Raw genomic sequence first — 25,783 nt, 5'->3', positions numbered from 1 at the left:
GGCGGCCGGGCGCGTCCTGCTGCCGCTCGCCCTTCGCAGCCCCGGCAGCGGCCGTGTGCAAGGCGGCCCCGGCGGGCCGTGGCAGCGTGTAGGAGCCCGGGATGTCCTCGTCGCCCGCGGAGGAGTGCCGGTCGCCCGTGGGGCTGGACTGCTGCAGCTGCTGCCTGGACTTGGCCAACCGGAGCGGGCTGGAGGAGGGGGCTGGGGGCGAGAACAACAACCTGGGCAGCCCCACCGTGAGCAGCTTCCGGCAGCTGCAGGAACAGCTGGTTCACAAGAACCTCAACACCGACAAGCTGAGCTCCATCATGCGCCAGGACTCACTGGAGCCCGTTGTACGGGACCCCTGCTACCTCTTCAACCAGGGCATCTGCAACAGGAACATTGACCAGACCCTTCTCTCCATCCTCCTACTCTTCCACAGGTGGGTGCCACTGACAGATCCTGAGGGACTGCCAATGTGCTGGACACCCCTGGAGCCAGGCCTTGGGTGTTTCCGTGCTCAGAAGCTGGTGGCTGGCAGTGTCGGGGCAAGATTGGGGCCTGCAGTATGCTGAGTCAGTAGGGGCAGAAGGAGCTATGTGACTCTGGGGCCAGGTAGAGGTGGCAATGTGGAGGGGTACTAGGTGCAGAGCAGCATGAGCAACCATGTGTGGCAGAGAGCCCAGTCCACTGGCCATGGGTGGTGCCATTCTGTTCCCTGAGTGCAGATCTGGGTGGCTCTGCTCACATGATGATCAGTGATGCTCCTTTCCTCATTGGTGCCTTGTGTTCTGGGAATGACAGCAGCATCCAGTTGTGTGTCTTGGTCCCTGGACCTTATGTTAATCTTCCTGACTTCATCTTGTCCACGCAGGCACTGCCCATATGGTGATCTTGCAAGGAGATGGGCAGCCTGTCACTCAGGAAGCAACTGTGATGCCACCCTTTAGAGTTAGCAGGAAGTTGGGGACAGAACCCGAGAGTCCTGCTGTCAGGTCTTGCTCTTTCAGCAGCTTCCCTGCCTCTCCCTGGAGTGCACTGACTAGTGACAGATTTGGCCAGGGTAGTATTTCCCAGCCCTGGAAAGTGACTCTGACCCTGCTCCAGCTACATCGATTCATCTGGGGTGGGGGTGCATGCCTCTAAGCAGCAGGAGATGCTCTGGGCTAGTATCATAAGCTTGTGTGAGGGCTGGGCTTCACCCTGCTAATGTCAAGGCTGGGGAAGGCAGGAGCCTGGGATCCCTCCCTGCTCCTATGGTCTGGCATTGCAGGCAATGCTCCACTACAAAAGAGAAGACTGAACAGGGGGTTCCCCAGAGCTGTGACCCTGCAAGGCTTTCAGGTCCTGGAGGTGGGAGACCCCAGGCCCAGGGAGGGAGATAGAGCTGTCTCTGGTCCTGCACTCCTGACTCCAGCTCTGGGACAGGACTGACCCTAGTGACCAGCTAGTAACCAACCTGGAGGGCTCAGGAGACATGCAGTGGACACACTGTGCTGGAAGCCAGTGGGCCCAGAGCTATCAGGCTTGACATTGGGAAAGCTGAACTTGGCTAATGGCAGTGAGGACCCCCACCAGGAATGTGCTATAGTAGGTAACAGGTAGCAGCTCCCAGAGCTGCCTGTGGCTTCAATATGTGGGACAAATATGCCCTCTTCCAGGACTGGGGGCTGAAAGGGTATGTGGGCCATGGGTGTGCATGTGGCAGGTGTCTGTGAGACTGGCAGGCACATGCTGGCTCTGGGACTCATTCCTCCACTGCGGGTGGGGTAGCTCACAGGTGGGGTGCATGGCAGCACCTATGCATATATAGTCAAAGCGCCCAGGACCTCACCATCTCCTCTTCTTCCTGCACACACACGCACCTTTATGTGTACTTACTTGCTTACCCTCCTTGCCATCCACATGCAGGCCACCCTTCATGGCAACTTATGCTCCTCTTGCACAGTGCAGGAAGGCAGGTGGGCAAACACGTGGCAGCCCCATGCGTGCAAGCCACCCAGGATGCGTGCATACGCCTCCTCTCTTGAAGCCAGCATCTCACGCTGAGCAAGCTGCTCGTTCAGAGCCATTCTCAATGGAGACGCTCTTCCTGCACTTACATAACTTGGAGCTGCCTCTCAGGTGGGGAAGGAGGGGCCAGGCCACCCGCCAAGGCGAACGACATCAAGCCTAGGCTCCCAGCTGCACAGCGAGAGGTGAAGTCGTCTCTCAGCTGCAACCCACCCAGCCAAGACAAAAATGGGAGTAAAGCAGAGACTTCCCCTTGCTCCGGGAGACTGTAGCCAGTTGACATCGTGGGTGTGGGAGGGAAGGGAGACACCATCCCCAATGCAGGCTGCCAGGCTTGACCGTTGGAGCATCCGGGTTGGTTGTCTGGGGAAGGCAGTGACAGAGCCCATGGGTGAAAGCAGGCGGTAGGGGCAAGACCTGCCTTCTTTTGAACTGGTGCGTGCTGGGACAGGACACATGCTGCTCCTGGTGAGCATAGAACTTCCCTGTTGTGATAGAGTAGCTCTGCTGTGATCTGCAGGTGCCAGGGGACCAGAGTCTCTCCCCATCTACGCCCCTCAATGCTCTGCACAGCAGTTTCCAAGTCTGAGCCCTAGCGAGTATTGTGTCCTGAGAGAATCTGGTCAATCTTGTTTGCTAAGGGCTGTGCCTAAACTGTGGTAAAAATATGTGGCATCCCTCCCTCATGCCGTGCTTCCAGACATCTCACTGCTAGCCTGATCTGAAGACCCGTTGGATAATCCCACTTTTCTCTTGGGTGGCATAGTGTGTAGAGGCTAGGGGGCACTGGCTCAGGCACTAAAGTCAGGTGTGCCTACACCTGTGTTTACTGTTGTTTTTCTCCAGCCTGAACTTTCTCCTTCTGGGGAATGAGCCAAGATACCCAAGAGTGATCGCATACAAAGCTGGGGATTGTGGGTGCCAGAGGAACACCCCGATAACAGGTCTGATAAGGATGCCATTGCTACTGGCACTGGGGAACCCAGGAGGGTTTGTGTCCCTTGCTGTTGCTGATGTGCTCCTACCCTGGCACAGGAGGAGAAGGTCTTGAGGATACACTCATTCATACATGGCCAAAGCCTAGTATAACATGGGAGACCAAGTAGATCTGAAACTAGACTCTATCTCCAGGGGCATTGGAGAGAGTTCAGCCCATGATGGATCAAGCCCTGGGCTCTGCAATGAGGTTAGATCAGCGCTGGGGAACTCAGGAAAAAGTGCATGCTGCATTTCTGACCTGTCTCTGTGTATTATTTCCCTAGCTGGGTGGTCCCTCCTCGGCTCTCCTCTCTCTTTGCTTTCTACAGGGATGCTGTGAGGGATGCACAAGGTAGAGATGATCCAGACCGCTTGCACCTACATTTTACACTCCTTCAGGAAATCCTCCTGCTAGGAGAGTGTATAAGGTCCTGCTTGAAAAGGGCTTCTCACCTTCATGCCCTACATGTAGCCTTGTGAATTGCTAACAGAGGAGGCCTGTGCAGCATGAAAGAGCCAGGGTAGCAAGGAAACACCAAGAGGCTTCCTACTGCTGTGCTTGGTAGGCCACTCTCTACTAGAGAGCCCAGACACATGTCTGTTCCCAAAGGAGTTGGAGCTGTAGCCACACAAGCCCCAGATCTCAGCTCTCTCTTAAGTCCACAGTGCCAGCATTATCCCAAGATCACTTAACTAAGAACCATGTGCAAGTCTGAACAAGTGTGGGATGAGGAGAGTGGCACTGCAGCCCTGTAAGGTGCATGTGACCATGTGGCACTTTTCCTAAGGCTGGCAGGTGGTGAGGACAGCTGGCAGTGTTGGAGGGGGCTAGCGCTGCAGTTCTCACTGCACCCTTGCCTCCCTGGTGCTAGTCCTTCTGGGGTGTACTCTGGTGCATGATTCAAGCAGGGCTCCACCTGACTCAAGGGGTGGGGAGAGGAGATATGTGCCAGCTGCTCGCCCACATCAACCAGCCTGTGCCAGGTCTCCTGCTCAGTCTCTCCCAGGGTGTCAGGATAGGATCTGACAGACTGGCCTGCCTGTGCCCCATCTTACTGCAGGTAGTAAGCTGAGATATTTGCGTAGCTTGACCCTCTCCCAGTTCTATTAGACTGGCTACTCTACCTAACAGGATAGGCAGTGGCATTTTGGTCTGAGCCATGAACAGAGCTGGGGACCACCTTTTTTCTGGGCCCTGGGCAAGCAAAGGAAATTGCAAGGAGGCAAGGGAGCACAGCGCTGGTGCGCGGAGAGGCTGAGAGGGAGGTTGGGCCAGGCAAGCAGGATAAAACAGTGCAGGAGAAGTCAAGCAGTACTAGTGCTCTCAGGGTAGGATCAGACCAGTGAGCAAGAGCTGTCTGGGCAGTGGTGCCAGGGTGGCATTTGGAGCATGGTGTGGCGCCACTTGTTCCCATCTGTCTTGTGTCATTTTGCCAATGATTCAGGAGAAGGAGATGGAGCCAGCATTTAAAGGGCAGCACTGAGCAGCAGGGCCAGGGAGCACATTCCAGCATGGAGAGTGGGCTGTCCAGCAACAAGAAGGCTTTGACTGGGAGAGGGGCTGTGTGCAGGAACACGTGTGAGCGTGAGAGAGGTGTGGGTGTGAGACTGTTCTTCTGGGACAGAGTTCCCTCTGGTTGGTGTGCTCTCCCTATCCCCGCAGGGCAGATCTGGTCTAGGAGGTGGCTGTGAAAATGACCGTTCTCTCCCTGGACCAATGCATGGAGAGTATTTGTTTACTTTGCTCTCATGGAAAAGCGCTGCATGTGGGTCCTGCCTGACCTATGTCTTGTAGCATGGCTTGCTGAGCCCTACAGGCTGATGAGGTTCTGGGATGCTGGAGACCTTTCACTTGGCCTTGGCAGAGGGCGTAGCTGACCTCCCTGAGCCCAAATCCTCATGTTGCTTTAAAGATGGTGGGTAGCCAGGTGCAGACCCGTCTCCTGCACCCACCTTGGTTTCCCGTGCAGGGATCCTGCTGCCCTTGGACTCACCCCTGCGAGACCTGGAGGGGCCAGGGCCCAGAGTAGTGTCCACACAGGCCAGGCTTGCAGGGATCCTTGGGCAGGGCAGGGGAAGCCCAGCAGCGTGAGATCAGGCAGTCAGAGCAGGAGCTCCCTGCTTGTTACTCAACACAGTGTTGCCTGCACAGGGCTGGGCTGAGCGCAGATTGGTGGAGAAGGCCCCAGGGAGCCGAGGGGGAGGGAGGCAAGGACCAGCACATGGGCAACATGTGCAACACCACAGAGGCTGGAGTGGAGCGTGCAGAGGAAGAGGCGGGCCTGCTGGCAGCTGCACGCTATGCTCAGCTGTGCTGCACGCTATGCTCAGGATGGCTCTTGCAAGGCTGCTGCCTGGCCATGCCACATTCTGCATATCTCCCCGAGGCCAGTGTAGGCCTGACACCAGCTGGAACCCTGAGATTGAGCTCACTCCGGAAAAGAGGTTCCTTAATCTGCCTTGAAGCTTTGGAGAGCCCTGCTCAGCACTTCTTGCCCATCAGGGTGAAGCCAGGTGCCTCTGACTACAAGGCTTTCCCTTTTGCCAAGGGGAGCTGGCAGAACCAAGCTAAAATCCAGTGATACTAATGCCCAGCTGCACAGAAACCTGTCATCTCAGCCTTTTGCTAGTGCTCAGGCACCACATGTCCAGCAGGGCACCTGGACAACTCCAAGCAGGCAGGGTATAGGTACCCCAGGACTAAGAGGCAGGCAGGTATGGGCAATAGTATTGTGGGGGAAATGATCATCAGGGTTTATTTCAACAGGAAATGTGAGCCTTTGAACTGTAGGTTTGGAAGAGACTGGAGTGGGCTGGAGCCAGAGCAAGCCACAGGGGTCCCATAAGGTGGGACCGTCCTGGTGCTGATGCTGGAGAGGGTTGCCTTCTGTCCCCCCAGGACCTCTGCAGGGCTGGTAGCATTGAGGGGCTCTGTGTCATTTGGTGGGCTGCTTCTGGGGAAGGGAGAAGGATATGTGATGCTGTGGAGAGAGCCATTCCACAGCCAGCAGCTGGAAAGCCAGAGGCCTGGAGCACCTGCTCAGACCTCAGAGGACAGGAGGCATCCTGCCTCTTGAAAATTTCACAGGCTCTTGGTGCTTACCCTGCTAATGACATCCTGGCAGGTTTGAGGAAAGGATATTGCACCTGGGTGCAGTCAGGTGGGGTGTAGTCTGGTGCTCAGTGTGCCAGGTCTCACACTGGGTGGCAGGATACACCAGCGGTTGCAGTGACAGCACATCTCAGCATCATGGCAGCCTGACCTCTCCCTGCTTGGCTGGGCCTCTCAGTCCTGCCTTACAGCCCTTGACTATCCCCGCCTAGAGCTAGAGTAGCTGGGCTAGTGGCCACAGAGCCACCACGCTGGGCAGGTGGATGCCAAGCACCAGCGTGGGTGGCACCAAAGGGAAGCCCTCCAGTGAGCTGTCTCCAACAGTGAGTAGGGGAAGATTCACTCAAAGTCCAGCTTGTGACAGTGACCCGGATTCACAGCTGCAAGCTTTAACTTCGGATCACTGGGCATAAAGGGCTTGAAAGGCTTTTATTGTGATGGGCAGAACATCCTGTCCCCCAACTGAACAGTCTAAACAGTTTGCAAAGAGCAGCTTTGCATCTCAACTGCTCTTGGCACTCTGGTGGCCGGGGAGAGTGGAGCTGCTCTGTCACCAGCTAAGAATAACTTCTAGCGCAGGCAGCGAGTGTGGCAGTCCGGCAGCCAGTCTGCAGTGCTGTTACAGGCAGATCTCAGCATACTGTGGCACTATGAGAGACATTCTGTGGGCAAATCTGTGCCCTGCCTTAGAGGACAGCATGTTCCAAGCCTGCAGCATCCCAAGGCTGGCCAGAACTGCGGAGCTAGGCTGTGAGCTGGGACTGGGGCTGGCCTGGCGGAGGAGGCTTTTATAGCTTATCCAGCATCCCAACTCCCTCCAGACACAGGGCACAAATGTGGGTCCAATGGGCAATGCGTCCTCTGACATACCATGCCCTTTGGTCCCCCCAGCCTGGTGGCAGGGTATTTCCATGGCAGTGAGATCAAGGCACAGCTGCCCGCCAAGTGCCTGCAGGGTTCCTATGGCCTACCAGAACTGCTTGAAGGGGTCTGAGAGCCAGAGGCACACACCGCGCAGCTGCATATTGGCAGGACCTGGCAGTGGCCTGTGTGCACAGGGAATATGACCATGGCATGTGTATATGCATGGTGCCCATGCCATGATTTGGCTCACCCTGTAAGGCTGCCATGGGGAGAGAGGTTCTGAGGGATCCAGCACTTGGGAAATGAATGAACCCCCTATTTGCAGAGCACATGGGGTGCACATGTTTGTGACAGGGTGGTGTGTGGCTGGGTGTGTGTGAGTGAAGGCCAGAGAGGTATTAAAGGCTGCAATCTGTCCCAGAGCCAGGGTTTGTGGATGAACGCCAAGTTATATTTATCCAGGCACTGCACATCGCTGGCTTTCGGATAGGAGTTTGTCATACTCTGTGTGTTTATACATATAAATATATATAGGAAGAGATTTTGCTGCAGAATGACTCTGGTAGCAGATCTGAAGCCCTGGGGCCCCACTCTAGTCTGTGTCCTGCTGACCTCTCAGCCTTGTGTTTGTGATGTGATCCAGTGCTTGCAAACCCCTTTCTGCAGCTCCTCTGAGAAAGGCAGTCCTGCCTAACCTGCACTGGTGTGGCCAGTGCAATGCTGGGAGGACAGAGCAATTTTTTTTCCCGTGGCCCAGCCATTCTCATGGCTTCCTGCGAAAGCATCCTAGTGATAACCCTACAGCCCTGAGCAGAACTGCTCTGGGCTGTATGGAGGTCGAGGATAGGCTTAGGCCATTCCCCAAGCGCTGGCATGCGCCAGGTCACGGCTGGTGGCCCAGACTGGAAACATGGAGGGCCACAGCCGAGCTGCAGGTACACGTCCTGCCGATGGCTTATTGTCTTTCATGTTGTTATTGTTCTGAAATGTCAGCGTAGCAATGATTTTAACGAAGTGTCCTCGGTTCAAAATGCCCGGGATTCTTTGCAAAGGCCAGGCGGGATATTAATAACATGCTCAGCTGAAACTTTGCAGCTCCAGCACACGTCCTTGCCTGACCTTCTCCAGAGTGGCTTGTTTGTGCGCCGGCAGAGCAGCGGCCTGACTCCTCTCCCATTCCTGAGCCACAGCAAGGTTGTGCCTGGCTGAGCTTTGCACACTCAGGTGTACCACAGGGCCTGGCCATATGGCAGAGCTCTGGGGAAAGGGCTTTCAGGGGCTGATGAGACTCCCTCTGGCACTGAGCATCCCCCTCTGCCCAGGCAGGAGAGTGCAAAGCCCAACTGCCTTAGAGAGAGGAAGGGGAAGTATTCAGGGGTTTGCTGGAACGTCAGCTAGCCTGAGCTAGAAGAGCAGCTTTTGGTGTACAGGCACAGGGTGTTGATGTGGTGCTCTCTCCCAGCTTCCCAGCCTCTGTTCTCTCATTACATAACAAACTGCTCTCCAATTAGAGGGCTGGACACTCCCCACACATGGCAGGGCAGCAGCTGCCAGCATCAAGCGTGTCTCTGCACGGCCCATTCCTTCCTGTGAAATGGCCCAGAGGTTTCCTTCCACAGATGCCAGAGGCCCTGCCTTGGGATTCTTCTCTCTGTGAGCATCCTCCATAAGAAACGCATGGTCTTAGAAGTGTCTCTCTCTCTCCCTTGAGGACTGGAAGGCTTTTCTGCCTGCCTCCCTCATCCTGCCCCATGTCCCAGGCATGCTCATAGTTTGGCAGGCCTGGCTGTGAGCAGCAACATGGGGAGTGGCACAAGCCAGAGGAGTGACAGAGCCTCGGGCTGATATTCAGGGTCCTGGGGGCTACTGCCTTGCAAAGAGCTGCCTGTCCTGCAGGACACATACGCATCCTTGTTGCAGAGTCATCCCGAGCAGAGATGCGTGTTCTGCCTTGCAGGTTGGTGATCTCAAGAAAAGCTAGCCCTGTGCCAGCAACGGAGCTCTGGGATGGCAGTGCCAGGGCTGGCATATCCCCTGCCCGCAGTGTACTCTCAAACTCAGGGGCACTGTGTGGCTCTGGTGCTGTGGATGGTTGCTTTGACATCACAGCCATGTCTGGTCCTTCCCTGGTTCCCCAACTGTACAGTCAAATAGATTTCCCAGCTAGTCAAGGTGGTGCTCACTCTCTAGAGCAGGACAAAAATCAGACCAGGAGAGGTCTATAAAATAAAGGCTGGCCTGAAGATCACTGTATCACCTGTAACAAGATCTACAGGGCAGGACCTGGGTAACCAAAGAAGGTGATAACATGTAGTCAAGTTATGGGACTCCTTGATACTCCTTGAAATGCTTACTACCTGGACAGATTTGTGCATGAAAATTGAACTAAGAGCTGTTTAATCAGCTCATCCTCCTTGGGACTGGCACCCCTGACCTTCTGGAGGCTGGAAGCATGTCCTATGGATGACTGTGCTCTCTTGCCACCACCGGGCATAATTCTTGTGGGAACCCCTCTAGGTTGATGGCTGGGCTCTGCCTTACCGGCACATTCCCTCTAGGTGGCTGTGGTTGTACGACCCTGGCATGAGCACAGCGTACAGGCAGAAAAGCTTTGGGATGGCCAGGTTTGCTGCATGTCCCATTGGCGGGGGGGGAGGGAAGGGGGGGATGACACTGGGGGACAGCACTGGCTGGGCCATTTTGGCTCAAGTTGTAGCACACATCTGCATGGCGTTGCTGTTGCCCAAAAGCAGGCAAGGCAAGAGGTTAGGCTGCACAGTCCAGCGCAATAATAAGCAGATCAGTCTTTTTTTTTCCTCTTCCCTTCTCACCCCAGCATGCAGTGTACTGGGGAAGCCATGGCTTTGAGGATTTCCTACTTACAGCACGCACAACATTTAAACTGACAGGGTAGTGCCACAGGAAGCACTCTGCCAGGGTCACACCATTTCTGACCGCCCCTCCCCACACTGCCCAGGGCTGGGGTTTGGGCAACTGCTCCTGGAGAGCTTTGAGGGGACAGGGGCATGGGAGAAAGAAGGGGACCAATGACAAAGTTAGAGAGATAAAGGAAAATTGCAGCTCTCAGCAGGCTAGCACTGGGGTGTGCACTCACACGCCAGAAAACACAGAACTGGGAGTACTGCCAAGTACCTTTATCAGAGGAAGCAAGCCGCCCAACAGCTGGACGTGGGAGCCTGCCAGCTGCCTCCCTCCTCCCGCCCCACAGCTTCTCCAGCTCAACAGGTTGGAGAAGTCCCTGTGCTGCAATCAGTGCCAGTGTCTTACAACCTTGCGTGGGTGGTGGTGGTTAGGAGGTGCCCACAGCTGCCAGCACTCCCCATGTCACCATGGCCCGCGGGAACTCTTACTGGCTCAGTTGATGTGTGGCAGTGGAGAAGGCGGTAGGGAGATGACAGGTTCTGCATCTGCTTTCCCCCATTGCAAACCCTCTCCAGGTTTCCACGGTGTTGCAAAGGCCATGACTGCACTATGCCACTCTCCTCATTGCTCTAGAGTGCCCTGATCCTTGCCAGTTTGTATGACCTGAAGGACAGTGGACCTGGGCTAGATCTGGCAATGCCAGCAGTACCAGTAGCTTGGATACCTGCCTGAACACTTAAAGAAGGTGTACCCATCAGGGACTGCTTTCTACTGTGGAGCAGCAGATGCCCTGGATTGAGGGATTTATGAGCCCTCCAGTGGTATGGTGGGCACAAACCAGGTCCCCACTGGGACTCCTGGCTGCATAGGGCAGTTACCGGTCATGCACAACTCCTGGAAATTGAGAGTAGAGCCGTCGGTAGCCACATAGTGCCAAGTCTGCAGTAAACAACTTGGCCAGGACACACTGGTCCGCAAGACAAGGAAACAAGAGCTGGCCAGCTGACTCAGTGCTGGCACTTGGTTTGCTCCAGCATCCAGAAGCTCTGGGCCTGCAGTGCCAGCTACCAGTGCAGCAGCCCCATGCCAGTGCTGCAGGGCAGGCAGGAGGGCATGCTGGGTGCTCCAGGTTGTGCCCCTGAGAGCAGGACTGCCAAATGGGACAGCAGATGACACCTTCCCAGAGAAATGACTGTCCACTTGCCTATGGACCAACCTTGTCATCGCCTCCCTCTCCCCATCACCAGGCAGAACAGAGCTCCACACAGATGTGCCCTGCACACAAGCATTCCCAGATCTGATCTCACAAGCCCCAGCTGTCACCACTGTCCTCAGCCACCCCTCCTTCAGCTCCTCCATGGTAGAGCTGGTTCTAGCACTGGCATCTTCAGTCCCCTTGGCCAGCAAGGCTACGGCTGCAGAATTTTACGCTACCAATGGCAGAGTTTTCTTAGCTGCATATTTGCAAGCTATGGCTTTTGCTCTCCCCTCTGCTCTGACCCTTTAAGCCAGAGATCTTGCTTTGCTGAGCAGCCTGGGCAGCTTTGGCTCTGTGCCTTTCCCAAATTGCTCTCCAGCATCTCAGAGGCCAGGCGATAAACATTTCCCACGCCTCAGACCCTCTGAAGGGCCTTCCTCCCATTGAACTGAGTCCTTGGAAGACAGCAAGGCAGAAATACTGCCATGAAACAGCTAACAGGGCCTTGAGCTGAGAGGAGAACACAGGCTGGGGAGAGGTGACTCCTCCTTGCATCATGTGCCATTCCTCCTGCTCCATTTCCAGAGCCACCCACTACGGAGCTGGCTGGGCATGGGCATCCTTTGGCATGCAGCACCACAGTACCCAGCATGGATTCAATGAGGGAGGTCCAGTGCGATGGCACATCTCATCTCTGCCCCCTTAAGCCTTGGCTGGCCTCCCCTTGCCTGCCTAGGGTCCATGGGCACTGGGATGCACATCCTAGCCTGCGACCTTTGGGGGCTGAGCACACACTGTAGGTGTGGGACTCCAAGAGGAGACCGGGCTGATCCAAGCCCCAAAGGAGCATGTAAGGGGGGCTGTATTGTTCCTTGCTCCGTCCATGGCATGTGCGCACATCCTTACCTAACAGGCAGGTTTAACCCTTCAGCAGCTGCAACCCAGCTGTGTTCATGCTTCTGCATCTTGTTGGGAATGGAGAAGGAGTTGTCACTAAATATTATTGCCCCTGGCAGTTGGGGCTGGCATCTTTGGGGCTGAGGTACAGCACTGGCTGTGTGTCTGTTGAGGTGTTGCTAGTAGCTTTAGGGTTTCCTGCAGGCCTGGCTGCTGGGAAGCTTGCTGGAGCAAGCAGCAGGTGTCACCACCTCTCATAGCTGCTTCATTACAGCTCCCCCCCCCCTTTTTTTTTTCTCCTTGGAGAGTGCAAAAATGAGTATCACGATTGCACTGCATAGTGGCTGCTGTTATTGTTCCCAAAATAACCACAGGCACGAGCTGAGGCCTTCTCTGACAAACCTCCCTTTGCTGTACGCATGAGGCGAGATGCCGCGCTGCTGTCTCAGGGATATGGCTCACACTCCTGGACCCTCTCACTCAGCCTGCTGTGAGATGCCCCCCACCACAGCTTCAGCTGTTGTTGGGCAGCACCAAGTCCACAGTCTCCTTAGGAATTGAAAGGGGGATGTTTCACCCTGCTCTGCTGCTGCCTGGCCACAGCAGGCCCCGGAGGCACACAAGGGGGGTGGTGGGAGAGGAAGCTGGTCCCAGCAGCCCTGCTGGAGTGAGGCCAGCATACTGGGAAGGCTGTCTGTTGGGGCCACAGGGGGCTGGGAAAGGGCCCCTCACCGCTCGGGGCGCAGCTGGAGTCCTATGCACATGCTGCCGGTGGCCCCTTTCCTGCCCCTGATCCATTCCTTTTCAGCTCATCAGCAGGATGAGACCTTTGCTGGTCTTACTCCAGCTGTGCAACAGAGTCTAGCGGCAAGAGCAGGAGAGCCAGGGGCCAGGACTCCTGGAGTCTGGTCCCAGTTCTGCCCCTAAATCTGGGTCCCAGGAGAGGTGGCCCTCCCTCATCTTCCATCCCATCCTTCAGTGTCCCCTTCTATAGATTGCCCAGATATGCAGCCAGGGAGCCTGGCAGAGAGCTGTAAGTTGTAGCTCTTGCCACTGAGCTGTGATGTGGAGCCACAGAGGCAGCTGGGCTGGACTGGTTAAACCGCATCGGTTGGGGGTCTCTCCCTCCTGCATGAAGTGATGGCTGGGCTGCCTACACCCTGCACTCTTGGCACTATGCATGTATGTGTGTTGGTTTGTGTGATTCATGAGTCAGGGCAATGCATGTGTATGTAGGAGAAGAAACATTTGCAATGCATGTGCAGGATGCACCTGGATGCATGCAGGAGGTGTTTGCATGCGCATGCCTGCAGGTGCATGCTTATGCATGCAGAATGCATGTGCAGGGTGCATGCCCATGTGGGCTTCAAGGTGCACATGTGCATGCAAGGTGTGTGTGTACGTGTGTGTGCATGCAGGGAGTGCATGTGTACATATGCTAGCCGCATGCATGTGCATGCAGAGTGCGTGTGTATGGCTGTGCATGGTGCATGCGGACTGGAAGGCATGAGCATGCAAGACACAGGTATGTGCGCATGTGTATGTATGGCTTGCAAAATGTTCACATGCGCATGTGTATCTGTTGACATGTCTATGGGGTGCATGCAGTAAAGGCAACATCCCTCAAATGGGTGTGCAGGTCAGGGGAATGTGTGGAGCTGTGGGGCAGTGGGCTACAGGTACCCTTGTTGAGCCTGTGCCAGCAAGAGGAGGCAGTCCCAGCGCTGGCCTGGCATGCTGAAGGGACCTGCCCTCAGTCAAGTGCAGTGTAACACCCCCACAGCAGTAGAAAGATGACTGGATGGGTTGCAGAGTCAGTGCGGCTCATGGAGAAGTAGAACTGTGTGTGCATGTGGGCTCACAGGCTCCTGCCAGAGGTCCCTGAGCCGAGCCCACTAGAAGTGGAGCCACTGAAAGCAATCACTGAATGTCCCCTGGCATACCTGGAGGTCTCACTCATAAGATGAGTCCTTGGATATCTCCAAAGGGTGTCCTTCTAGGAGGAGTAGGAAAAGGGGATGGAGTGTGCTGGCTGCATCCTCAAATACTCAGGGCAGTAGTCTCCTGGTTCCCGCTGTGTCACACATTCAAGTGTGTTGGAGGGGAGAGAAGAGCCTCCTGCATCTGCATCCCAAGCAGCATTCTCCCCAGTCTTACAGCCGGGAAACCCAAGCCACAAGGCAGTGACAGCCATGCCCATTGGCAGCTGACGGGGCAATGACAGCACTGGGGAACACCCCAGTTGCCTCACTCTCAGCCCAGTCGCTCTTTCCACTAGCTCCAGTGAGGGACTGCAGATCATAGAAGCTCATGCCAGTGTCTTTACCCTGATCCCAGCCTCTCCACTGGAACAAGGGCTGTACGGATCATGTCCTACTGCCTCTCCACAGGGCTGAGCCGGCTGGTGGTCCAACAGGGCTTCCTTTCAGTCCCAAGCCCCTATATTGATATCCTTGCTAGCTGGGCTCACTGCCCTACTAGAGCTGGGCAGAGCCCAGGAGGGTCAGCAGAGAAGTAATTTACTTACTTCTGTTTATTTTTGCAATGTTCCCAGCCCTGAGGGAAAAATATTTGGGGTGGCAGAGGTGAAATGATTTCCTCTCAAAATGCTGCACTGCCATGTTTCTCTCTTTCACTCTAGTGGCCTCAGAAGTAGCAGGCTTCTTCCCAGGGCTTGGTGTTTGGGTGCAGTCTAAGGAAGGAGCTGGGCAGGGCCTGGGATCCCCAGAGCAGTGCTGGGGCTGGTGAGCATCCATCAAGACTTGCAATAGTTTACAGTTTTCCTTTGAGAAGGACCAGATCTTGGAGTACTCTGCAGTGGGGATGTGTCTGCAACACGGGAAATGGAGAAGTGAGGAAACTGAGGCCCAGCTGTCAGTGCTAGAAGCAGACTGGGGTTTGCCCACCCTCTTGCCCCGGGGCACTGCCCCTGCCCACCTCTGCAGAGAAGGTAGCACAGCTGATGACATGCCAAACTGTGACACCTCAGCTAGATGAAACATATGGCAGAGCTGGGAAGGCTCAGTGGACAAAGTCCTCATTATAACAAGGATTTTTCCTAATTCACTTAGAAGAGGTGTCCAAAAGCAGCCAGATACTCATGGGAATGAGAGTTGGGTTTGCACACAGCTTGAAGGTTCCTCCTTCCTGGAGGAGGAACTCAGAGTGGTGAAGGTGACCCCATACCCCACATCCTGCCCTTAGGATGCCCTTAAAGGTGCATTTGTGATGGCATGGCACAAACTCAGCTTGACGGATAAATCCTGTCCTGCTGCAACGCTGCTGACATAGGTGTGGGGCTCAAGGAACAAGGACCAGGACAGGACTTGGGTGAGATAGTTGCAGAGCTGGGAAACATGAGGATGAGATTGCCTTTGTACAGGCCAGGAAATGCCTCCCCACTTCTTTTCTCACCTCCCAACAAGACAGAATACTTCTGTGAACTGTGATGGGAAATGCAGTCCCAGAGCAGGTACAAGGCCAGCCTGGGGCCATGGATAGAGCTAGGAGGAGCACATCCCATTGCAGGGCTTATCCTTGCAGGCCAGTTGGAGCTCTCTTGGCCTCTGCCCTTGGCGTGGGCACCCTGGGATGCCACAGCCAAGGGGGAGAGGGCCCAGCTGTGCCTTGTGGCTGAGTGCTGTCACCAACCACCATCCTGGGAACAAGCGCACACAGAGCAGCTTTCATCTGCCTGTGAAGGGGGGGGGCAGCCACCCGCTCCCAGCTCAGCACCCGCACAGCTCGGGGTGGCACACTCTCCAGCTGGGCCCTGAAAGGGCTGATTCAATGCGGCTGAGGTCATCTGCCCAGCGTGTCTCCTCCCTGCCCCGTGGCTGCTGCTGCTGGGGATGCGATCAGCACCCAGACTGTCCCTGCCACCCGGCTGGACCGGGCAGCCACAGCTGCAGGCGGACCCCGCATCGGTCACCGGGGCACTGGGCTGCAGCAGGGAGAGGAGAGGGACTGGAGAGGGGTCGCAGGCACCAGCATGGCCTTCCAACCGCCGTACTCCCCAAGCCTCTTCAAGAGGAGGGACCGGTGAGTACGGCCTGGCCCCCGGGCAGGGATGGGGGGACATGTGCCAGGCCTTAGCACAGCAGCAGACCTGTGGGGACAAGCCTCTGCCTGGTCCCTTTGGCACCAGCCTCTTTGCTCAGCCCCCCCACCTGGCAGTTTTGCACGGACAAGGCCTGCGCTGGCAAAGAGGAATGTGAATTATTCCCCATGAAGACGGAGGGAGGAAAGGGTCCCTGGTGGTGGAATGTGCTTCCCTGCAAAGCAGGACAGGTTTCCATCGCCATCTCAAACCTGTATTTCTGGAGGGTCCTGAACATGCCACGGTGCATGTGCAGAGCAACATCCCACATAATGTTCTTGCGTCATCCACGGTTTGGGAAACCTGGATCCTCATCCTGCCCTCAGAGGCAGTGTAAGACATTGTATAGAGCAGATGCCCTGCTAGCTTGCTCTGTGGCAAGTCATTTCACTGCACCATGTCTCTTCCCTTTCTGGTGGGCAAATATCCCTCTTCCCGCACCCTTTTCCTGAGGAAGGGGCATGGGGGCAAGAGGCATGATGCTTGTTTTGTGCCTGCAGCCTGTGATGGTGGCAAGGAAGGCAGAAATACTGTCGCTGGCTTGCATCTTCTGGCTGTTCTCCATGCTGGCAGAGAGCAGCCAGGTGCTGGGCATCTTTGACATTGGGGACAATCCCAGATTCTGGGATTTCAGGGTCCTCAGCAGCCCACAGACACTGCTGGGGCGGCCTCTGCTACAGCTAACACCTTTCCTGGGTTAGCTTTTTCCCTGCCACCAGGCACATGGGGATAGCTGTGAGCTGGCTGACGCTGGGCACGTCAGGATGCAAGCTCTTCTGCCAGGGTCTGAGCCCTTCTGCTTGAAATGCCCCCTCAACTCACAGCTCAGCCCTGCCTGCCAGCCCCAGGCGGGGGCTGGGAAAGGATATCTCAGGCACAGGGAGGTGCCCGGCTGCCATGGCAATGCAGCTGGGCAGCTGCTGAGCTTCCTTCCCAGGAATGTACCAGCTCCTGCATCCCAGCAAGGGAAGGGAAATTTCTCTGGCTGCTCTGCTTCCTCTGAGGCTGCGCCCTGGTGTGGGCTTTCTTCCAGGACGTCTGAGCACTGGGAGATGGCTAAATTAACGCAGACCAGGCTCTGCAGAGCTCTGGTCAGAGATAGCGGGCACCAGCAGAGACACAGACTGGGTGCTGACCAAAGTCCCACGGGGTCCAGAGGGCAGAGATAAGGCTCAGAGCTGGCAGAGCAGGCTGGGGAGGACATGCAAGTGCTGAGAGAATTTGCCTGTGAATGGGAATGCCAGCTCCCGCCCCGACCTTGTCACCAGGGGCCGGGTGCATTTGGAGGGGCTTGGTTGAGCCCCACTGGGGGGGAATGGAGGAGATATGATCACCTTGTTTGTTCCTGAGAGTTGCCCTCTGGGTGCAGGGAAGGGGGTCCTGGTGTGACCGTGGCGTTTGCACATGTGGGTGACACATGTGAGACGCTGCTTGCCTTCACAGCACATCACCATCCCACAGCAGACTCGGGGCACTGGGGTGTGCACCTCCTTCCAGTCCACCTCCCCCAGAGGGACAGGACACCCAATATCCCTTCCTGGGTAGCTCAAGGGTCACTGAGGCTCAGCCTAGCCAAGAGCTGGCCTCTACCTGGGGGCAGCACAGCCTCCCCCCCCCCCCCCCCCGCCTCCCTGTTGGGGGACAGTGCCAGGCTCCGGCTCCTCATGCAGTACCGCCTCTGGCCGCCGGGAGGCGGCCTCCTCCGGCTGCGAGGCTGCTGGAAACGAGCCTCAAAACATGTTTTGGTAGCGGGTTATGTAAGGCTTGGGCAGGCGGGGTTTGCAGCGCCGGGGGCGGCCCGGGCGCCGCCGTGACGCGGAGCTGTTTGCAGGCTGGTTGGACACCGATTTTTGCTTTGCACACCGATTTTGATTTTGCAGATCGATTGCTTTTCCTCTTTCTTTTGCACTAATATTTGCAACCGTGCCAAGGTCTTGCTGCCCAGGTTCCCTTGTGGAACATGCAAGACCCTAACAAGGCTGTTTTCCGCCTTTTCTCCCTCTCTAAATGGCAGCCGGAAGAGCTGCCTTGAGGGCTGTAGTGAAGTGCCCCCCAGCTGAAACCCTTTGCACCTTGCATGCTCAGATATGGGGAGAGTTCACAGGAAGTTGGGTGCTGAGGAATGTGGGATGTTCAGGGACCAGGTGGGCTGCAGAGGACGGGGCGGGGTGCAGGGAATAGATAGGGTGCAGAGGAGTGGGGGAGGTGCCAAGAATGGATGGGGAGCCAGGATTCAGGGTGCAGAAGAGCAGGGCTGCAGGACCTCTGCAGGAGTGCAGAGGTGTACAGACTGGGAGCACAGAGTCACAGGAGCATGGTGTTGCAGTGCAAGGGTGCACTAGGGTGCCAAGGCCCAGGAGCACAGGGCCAGAGTGCAGGGTACAAGGGTGCTGAGCTGGGCCATAGGGGCAGTGAGCTGGGGTGCAACGGTGCCATACGGGGGTGCAACACTGAGGTGCAGAAGTGCTGTACAGGGATGCCATACTGGGATGCTGTGCCAGCGTTCGGGGATGCTGCACCAGAATGCAGGGCTGCAGCCTGAGGAGCTCTGCGGTACCGTCCGGCGGGCAGTGGAACGGTGCCGGCGCCCATGGTGCAATGCCGGCGGAGGGTGCCAGGGCCCGCTGCGGGCAAGGGCGGCGGCGGCAGCAGCTTGGCCCAGCCCCCAGTGACGCTGCGTGACGTGGGGCCGCCATATAGTGGGCGGCGGTGGGACGGGGCACTGCAGTGCGCAGCACCCCATCCTCTGTGCTCCCGCCGCAGCCATGAGCACCGGCATGTACCAGTCCCCCATGGAGGTTGCTGTCTACCAGCTCCACAACTTCTCCATCTCTTTCTTCTCCTCCCTGCTCGGGGGGGACGTGGTCTCCGTGAAGCTCGACAACAGGTAGGGGCAGCTCCAGTACCCCACCACCATGCACTGCCGTCAGGGCCTGTGGGTGGTCCTGGGCATTGCCACAGCCTCCTCTCTCCCCCAGCAACTGGGGGGACCCAGCGCATTGTCCTCGGTGAAGGGAGGGGGGGCACTTGGTGCCTTGCTGCCCGCAGGCATTGCAGCGCAGCAGAGGGTGGGGATCGGTGCGTTGGTCCCTAGTGTAGCCCGCTGCATTAACCTCGGCGGCGAGGCGGAGGGTGGTGCATAACTGCCGTGGAAAGCGCAGCAGGCTCTGGGACTCGCTGCTAACCGCCCTGCTTCTCCACTCTCTTCCAGTGCCTCTGGAGCCAGCGTAGTGGCCATCGATAACAAGATCGAGCAGGCAATGGTGAGCCGCTATGCCACCTCCCACCCTGCTGCCCTTTGCTCCACATCTCTGGGTGCTCACACCGCGGATCCCCCTCCCCGGCAGTGCTGTGGTGTGGAGGGCGGGGGGGGGGGGGTTCCTGCTCCCCAGCCTGTTGCTGGCAGAGCGGCTCCTTTGTCTGCCTCCTGCAGCTGGCAGAGCTCATTGGCTCCAGCAGCGCCGCAGTGCGCAGGGAGCCCACCGAGGGAGGGATGGCTAGCTGGATGGGGAGGGAGGCATGGGAGACCTGGGAAGGAGCCTCTGATGCTGTGGGATGTGCAGGCAGACAGTGTAAGGTCTCAAGATCAGTAGGGAATTACAGCCTGCTGACTTGCTGGGAGATGTTGGGGGGGGGGAGGGGGACAGGAGGGAGAATGCTTCTGGAGGCTCCAGGACCTAGGAGATGGGAAGCCTACAGTTGCTTCTGGCCCTGGCTGGTGGAGCCCAGCTTGGTGAGTGCAGAGACCTGGCCAAGGAGTAAAGGGTGGGGTGGAGAGACCTAGTGTTTGGGAAGGCTCTTCAGCCTGCTTAGCAAAAGACTGGGAGACAGAGCCCTGCAGAGTAGGGTGGAAGCAGTCCTAAGGGTATAACCATTGAGTGACTGGTCTGTTTGCTTGCCTTTTGCAGGATCTTGTGAAAAATCACCTGATGTATGCAGTGCGGGAGGAAGTGGAGGTCCTGAAAGAGCAGATCAAAGAACTGTTAGAGAAAAACTCTCAGCTGGAGCGAGAAAATAGCCTTCTGAAAACCCTCGCCAGCCCTGAGCAGCTGGAGAAGTTCCAGTCCCGGCTCCCCACAGAGGTGCTGTGCCCAGAGGAGCAGAGCCCAGGGGCGCCAGCCCCGGCTCAGCATGCCGGGGGCTCTGCGGTATAAGGTGGCTCTGTCCTTGGGGTGGGCAGAGCCACAGAACTCTTTCTACTTAATCTCCCGCAAAGTTGTTTCCACCTTCATCTCACGGAGGACTGCCAAACCTTAGCACTAGCAGCAGTGCTGAGAGGTGCCCCCCAGGCAACCCCGTCCAGACAGTAGAGCCAGCTGCTGTCTCCTGCACGAAGATGCTCTTCTGCGAGGGAGATGCGGTGCTGCACCAGCAGCTGACCCCCCCCAGCTGACCTTGCCCTGTGTGCTGGGAATAAATCTGTGGCCCGGTTGACCTGCCCTTCCTGGGCTCTGCCGAAACCTGGGAGTCTGCGACACACCGGCAGTGCCAGGTGGCCTTTGGCACATGCGTGGGAATACAAGGTTGGAAAGCGCACGCCAAGTCCTGTGCCTTCGCTACACTGTGCAGTGGGGGGGGGCTCTTTCTGGCAAAGACTGATCTTGGAGGAAGACAATTGTTTAGTGAGAGATACAGATTTGTCCCTCTAGCCACCCAGGAGCATGCTGGAACCAAAACCTGACTTTAAGCAGCACCGGTGTTGGCCGTTGTGGTATAGTGCATGGCTGTACACACATCAGTGTGGGGATTACAAGGAAAAGCTTGTTTTATTAGTTCAGGTATCTTCTGTAGACATATCTATATATAAACACACATGAATACAGGTGAGCAGTGCCCACAAGGCTGTGGGATGCCATGTGGCCCTGTCCTGGGGCAGATGTGCCCATCTCTGTACAGCTGAGAGATTCGAATCAAGACTGGAATGGCACGTGGCTGTAATTGGGTGGACAATGCTGCAAGGCTGCTCCCTCGCTGGAGGAGGGAAGGGTTTGCTCCTTCTCCTGTGCCAACTGACACATGACATGGAGCAGCTGCAGCAGCAGAAGCAACTGGACCGAATGCTGGGCAGAGGCAACGGTGGCTGTGGGATGTGCTCCAGCCCACAGGGCTTGGAGGGAGCGAGCCTACGACTCTGGGTGCTGTGCCTCCCCCAGGCAGCTCTCTGGGAACTAACGGGACGTCCGCTTTGACGTCAGACTGTCAGAGCAGTGACACAGTTGTGTAAATTTAGGTAGAAATGGCAATAAACTCTACTTTTTTATACACAGAGGCTCCTGGAGCTGTTTGTCCATGGCCGGGAAGGGGCTGGCAAGGGGAGAGATTAGGGTCCAGGCAGGCAGTGTGGATTCTCGGGGAAGGTGCTGGCAGCCTGTGCTCAGCACCCGGTACTGTGGGCAGATGCGCAAGGGTGGCAAGGATGGGATGGTGCCAGCAGAGGAATTCTTTGCATGCTGCAAGCCAGCGCCTGGGTTATGTAAGGAGCTTGTAGGGGCAGGGCTGGCTCTGCTCCTCCCCAGCAGCCTTGCTGGTTCCCCTGCTAGCTCTGTAGGCAGAGAGAGAGCAGTTGTGTGCTGCGTCTTCTGCCAGCTCCTTGGATTCAGGCAGCTGGGAAAATCCTGTGTCTCTTCACCTTCAGGCGCACACCAGATCCTCTTCTAGACTGCCCTGGCTAAGCCCAGAAGGGATTTCTGAGGCAAGAGCAACCACTCCCTTCTGAGGATGCTGGGTGTGTGGTGGGAAAAGGTGCATTGATCCCACAGTCCCAGGCCAGTGCAGGCAGATCTTCTTACCCTGTATTGTGTCTGTGGCCAAGGCCACTTGCAGAATGGACTGAGGGGTGCTGGACAAGCAGGCAGCAGGCTCAAGAGCAGTGTGGCATGAGGGCATCAGCTAGCACGGACAGAGAGCAAGGTGGGTACCAGGGTGTGGGGTATGATGGGACAGCTGGAAGTGGTTGAGCTGGATTTATTCTGGGGGACAGCTGTGCAAGAGCCAGGCAAGCAGGCAAAACACCCACCATCCCCTTTTCATCACCCTCTTTCCACAGCTTGTCCAGAAGCCTTTGCCTTCTTGTCTCTGTGTCCACACCACCACCCAGTAGCACAGCTCCCACCAGTGCACCTCAGCTGGCCTGCTGGGGAAGAGCTCCCAGCTCCCTCCTTCCACCTGTTCTTGGAGGGAATTGGGATGAGTGCACGGTTCTTAAGCAGAATGCATCCCAGCCTGTTCCTGGCTTACTCCCTGTGCTCTGTCCAGGCTGTGCTGAGCCACGAGTACTTCTTTGCACAGCTCAATATTTTTTTTTCTGTGCCTCTTTGCAGCCCTCACTCTAATTTTGCACTATCCTTTGAAACATAGGATGAGGGGCAGCGCATGGGCCAGCCAGGCTCAACAGTGCTGGATGCAGAGTGAGACCATCCCTATCCTATCCTGACGGGCAGCCAGCTCTGACTTAAACAACGTGGGGCAGACAGCAACCTTCCTTCCACTTCTATGGATGCTAATGTCAACAAAGTGCTGTCACTAAGGATGCCAGAGCTAGGTGCCTGTGACATCTGGGTGAGTCAAAGGCTAGTGAGTACTTGCAGAGCCAGGAGGTGTGTGATACACTGGCCACAAAGGTTTAGGATGGATGCTGTAGCCTGCACAGCCAGGCCCAGGGCAGCTGGCAGGTGGCTGCACCCTGCAGTTCGGCAATACCTTTTCCCACTGCTTTAGGTCTCTGCCCTAGCAAGCGCGACTCAGCCCCAGCCCAATGTGAGTCATAGTGGAACAACCGCTGGGGCACTGAAAACACTTGGCTCCCTGGCAACACTCAGCAAACAATAAATATCAGGCCCATGCAGCTTTCAGGGGCCACACAACTTGAGACTGTTTTGAGGTGTCTACCCTCTCTCGGTGCTGTTGCAGAATTGGGACCAACCGCAGCCTTGTGCACTGCAGCCATGCAGAAACAGCCCACTAGTGCAAGCACCGAGCAGCACACTCGTGTGTTTTCTCTCCTTGCTGGGTGCACACACCTGCGAGCACTCCCCCACCATATGCGTACACATCTCTTGCACACACATACGTACACACACACATATCCATGCATTGCAACAAGCTGGGGACATACACGCTTGTAGAAGGTCCCCAGTCCTGCCAGGCCCAGTGCCAGGCCCAGCTGCAAAGACTCTCTCCAGGAAGGGCTGTATTCCAACAGGAACTGGTTGGCCATTTAACAATACTGAGTGTTAGGGGAGCCCCGGCACATTTGGGGGCTCCCACTTGCTGGGAAATTGTCCGCCTGCCCTTCTGTACCTCCCTGACTTGGAAGGTTTGGGCTGTAATAACCAGCCCTGATCCCTGACTGGCCTTGCTTTGCCCAGTGCCCTGGCTGCATCTGAGGGATGCAGCGATGGCATTGTTTGGAATATGGAGCCCTGCTTGCCACCTGTCCCCATCCTCAGTTCCCTCTGTGGGGCCCTGGGATGTCCCACAGGCTTTGCATGCCTTTGTGCAGGCCACTCAGGTGGGCCCCACTCCTCCTACACAGGGCAATCACTCAGCAACAGCCTCTCCCCCCCCCCCCCCCCGCCAAACCACTGTCTTCCACCACTGATGCAGATAAGTTGTCCTCCTGAGCATGGGCAGAGCCCTTTCCTTTCCCCAAAGCATAGTGTGACAAGGCACCAGCCAATGGCACAGAGCAGCCCAGGCAGAAAACCCCTTCCTGTGGCAGGCACTTGCCACCCCTGGTAGCCACTGTTGTTTGCTGCCAAGCCCAGCCCCAGTTGCACTGCCATAGTTGCTTTGATGTAGTAGGAAAGCCTCTGAAGACACCCCATGCCCTTTTCAGACTTTCTGGAAAAGGAAAAGGCCTCTATCCCTTCACCCTCCACCCCGTTTCCCTGCTTCTTCTGGACATCGTAGCCCCTTGGTCTGTGGCACAGGCCATGGAGGGAAGCACCTACTGAGCAGCACCCAAAATGTGATGAGGGAACCTCCCATGTAGCTGGGACCAAGCTATTCAGACATCATGCTCACCCTTGCTTGCCCCTGTCTTTCTGTCTCTGCCAGCTCCTGGGCTTGGGAGTGTCTATTCCCTGGTGCTGCAAGGGTGTCAGTGCTGGTGAATGAGTCTGCTTCAACTAGTGACATGCACACAGTCCCCTGAAGGCAGCACAGACACCAGCAGAAAGAGGGGACACCAACCTTGGCCCTAAGGCAAGGCATACAGGGCTGGGTGCTACAACCCATGGCAGGGGGCTGCCCAGACCTCCCCCCCCCCATCTCATCATCCTGTATCTCCCCTTCCTACATCCCGATTTCTCACATCAGCAGGTGAACACCAATTCCACCACTGCTACCACAACCATCAGAGAAGCTAGCTGATTTTAAAACACCTCGCTCACCAATCTCTTCCCATCCCCTCCGAGAGGGTTCCCAGCCTGCCCAAGCCTGGCATAGCAATCGCAGCATTGCCATATCCTGACTGGTGTGCAAGAGGGCTTAGGGGGCCAGGAACAAGTCAAGCTGAGCAAATCTCTTTAGCAAGGACGTGCATGATGCACCAGTCCAGGCAATAGAGGGTTAACACTTTCTCATGATCATCGCAGGCTACACCCACTTCCTGCTGCTCCGCAGCACCCAAAGGGTTAATGCACCACATCAGGAAGTTTCTAAGAAATGGCTTATTTGCAAAAAATGAGAAGCGGCTGCCGCCTTGAGCGGTGTTTTTCCAGGCGTGGCATGATGCAGGCCCAGCCTAGAGCTTCCACATGACTATGTCCTGTCTCCACCCTCCTGCCTCCACCCTCCTGCCAGCTGCACATGTCTCTCCATGAGGATGTTCACAGTCCTGACTGGGGAACTGGCAAACCCTGCACCGCCATCCAGGGGCAGGAACCAGCTCCTCCATGTCAAACTGCTACAAACAGGGCACCAGCAGGAGGGAGTACTGTAGACTCACTCCTTTCTCCGTGTTCCTGGGCCAAGGCACATCTGGGCCAAGGAAGGATCTCTCTTATCCTGCCAGGTCAGGTTGAGCCCCCAGGATTCCCTTCAGCCAGGGGTTTGGCCAAGCTGAGGCATGTGGGGTCCCTGATGGAAAAAAGGGGGTGGGGGAGGGCTAAGCTGTTGGTCTGTGAGCGCATGGGGCTCCTGGGAGGATGTGCAGTGTTGTATGGGGTGAAAGCAGTAGAGTTTTGAGGTTCACACAAAAGTCAGGTGTATGTCAGGGTGCACCCCCTGTTTTGCAAGTTCCTGCTCTTCTCCACTGTGTATTGAACACCAGGATCTCATCTGGGGTTGCAATCAAAGCAGACAGTCTTATGCAAGCATCTCGCCCAGCTCCTTACAAACACAGTGTCCCAGCCCAGCCCAGCCCCTTACAGATAAGTGAATGACTGAGAGTTTCCATGTAGCCCAGAGATCCCAGTCACCTTGAGTTTTCAGGTCAGCTTTCACCTCTAACCCATGAGTTAGCCCATTTCCAGCTCTGTAGGACCTCTCACAGGCCCAGGAGTCCTTTGGGAAGGGAAAGTCAGGCTAAGAAATGGAAGCTCCCACTGGAGAGCAGTATATGAGCCACGGCTCCCAGATCTAAGCAAGGAACAGCTCAGTGTGGTGGACACCCTTGTACCTCTATTCACTGGCATGCCCAGGACAGAGGGATCAAGAGCTGGCTGGAGCATGCATACGTGGAACAAGGGCTGACCAGTGATCACGGTGGGGTCTACTCGCATCATTTCCCTAAGAATGCAGGCACAAGCATTGC

At 56.5% G+C, this 25,783-nt stretch overlaps 1 protein-coding gene across 3 annotated transcripts; it reads left to right on the top strand.

Annotated features, from left to right (window-relative positions):
• Positions 1-21,288, top strand: TSC22D3 (TSC22 domain family member 3). 3 transcript variants are annotated; one of them, XM_062584418.1, is made up of 3 exons: positions 1-424; positions 19,238-19,289; positions 19,935-21,288. In XM_062584418.1, the coding sequence occupies exons 1-3, from the start codon at positions 102-104 to the stop codon at positions 20,178-20,180; spliced, it is 621 nt and encodes a 206-aa protein (XP_062440402.1). In that variant the 5' UTR covers positions 1-101; the 3' UTR covers positions 20,181-21,288. The 3 variants fall into 3 exon arrangements, with proteins under 3 accessions (XP_062440402.1, XP_062440404.1, XP_062440405.1); XM_062584421.1 differs by lacking the exon at positions 1-424 and adding an exon at positions 18,730-18,913; XM_062584420.1 differs by lacking the exons at positions 1-424; positions 19,238-19,289 and adding an exon at positions 18,264-18,913.
• Positions 21,289-25,783: the final 4,495 nt, after the last annotated feature.

This window comes from Rhea pennata, chromosome 11 (assembly GCF_028389875.1).
Source record: "Rhea pennata isolate bPtePen1 chromosome 11, bPtePen1.pri, whole genome shotgun sequence".
In the NCBI taxonomy this organism is placed as follows: domain Eukaryota; kingdom Metazoa; phylum Chordata; class Aves; order Rheiformes; family Rheidae; genus Rhea; species Rhea pennata.
The sequence above is the reverse complement of the archived record's forward strand: the minus strand, read 5'-3'. Positions and strand labels throughout refer to the sequence as shown.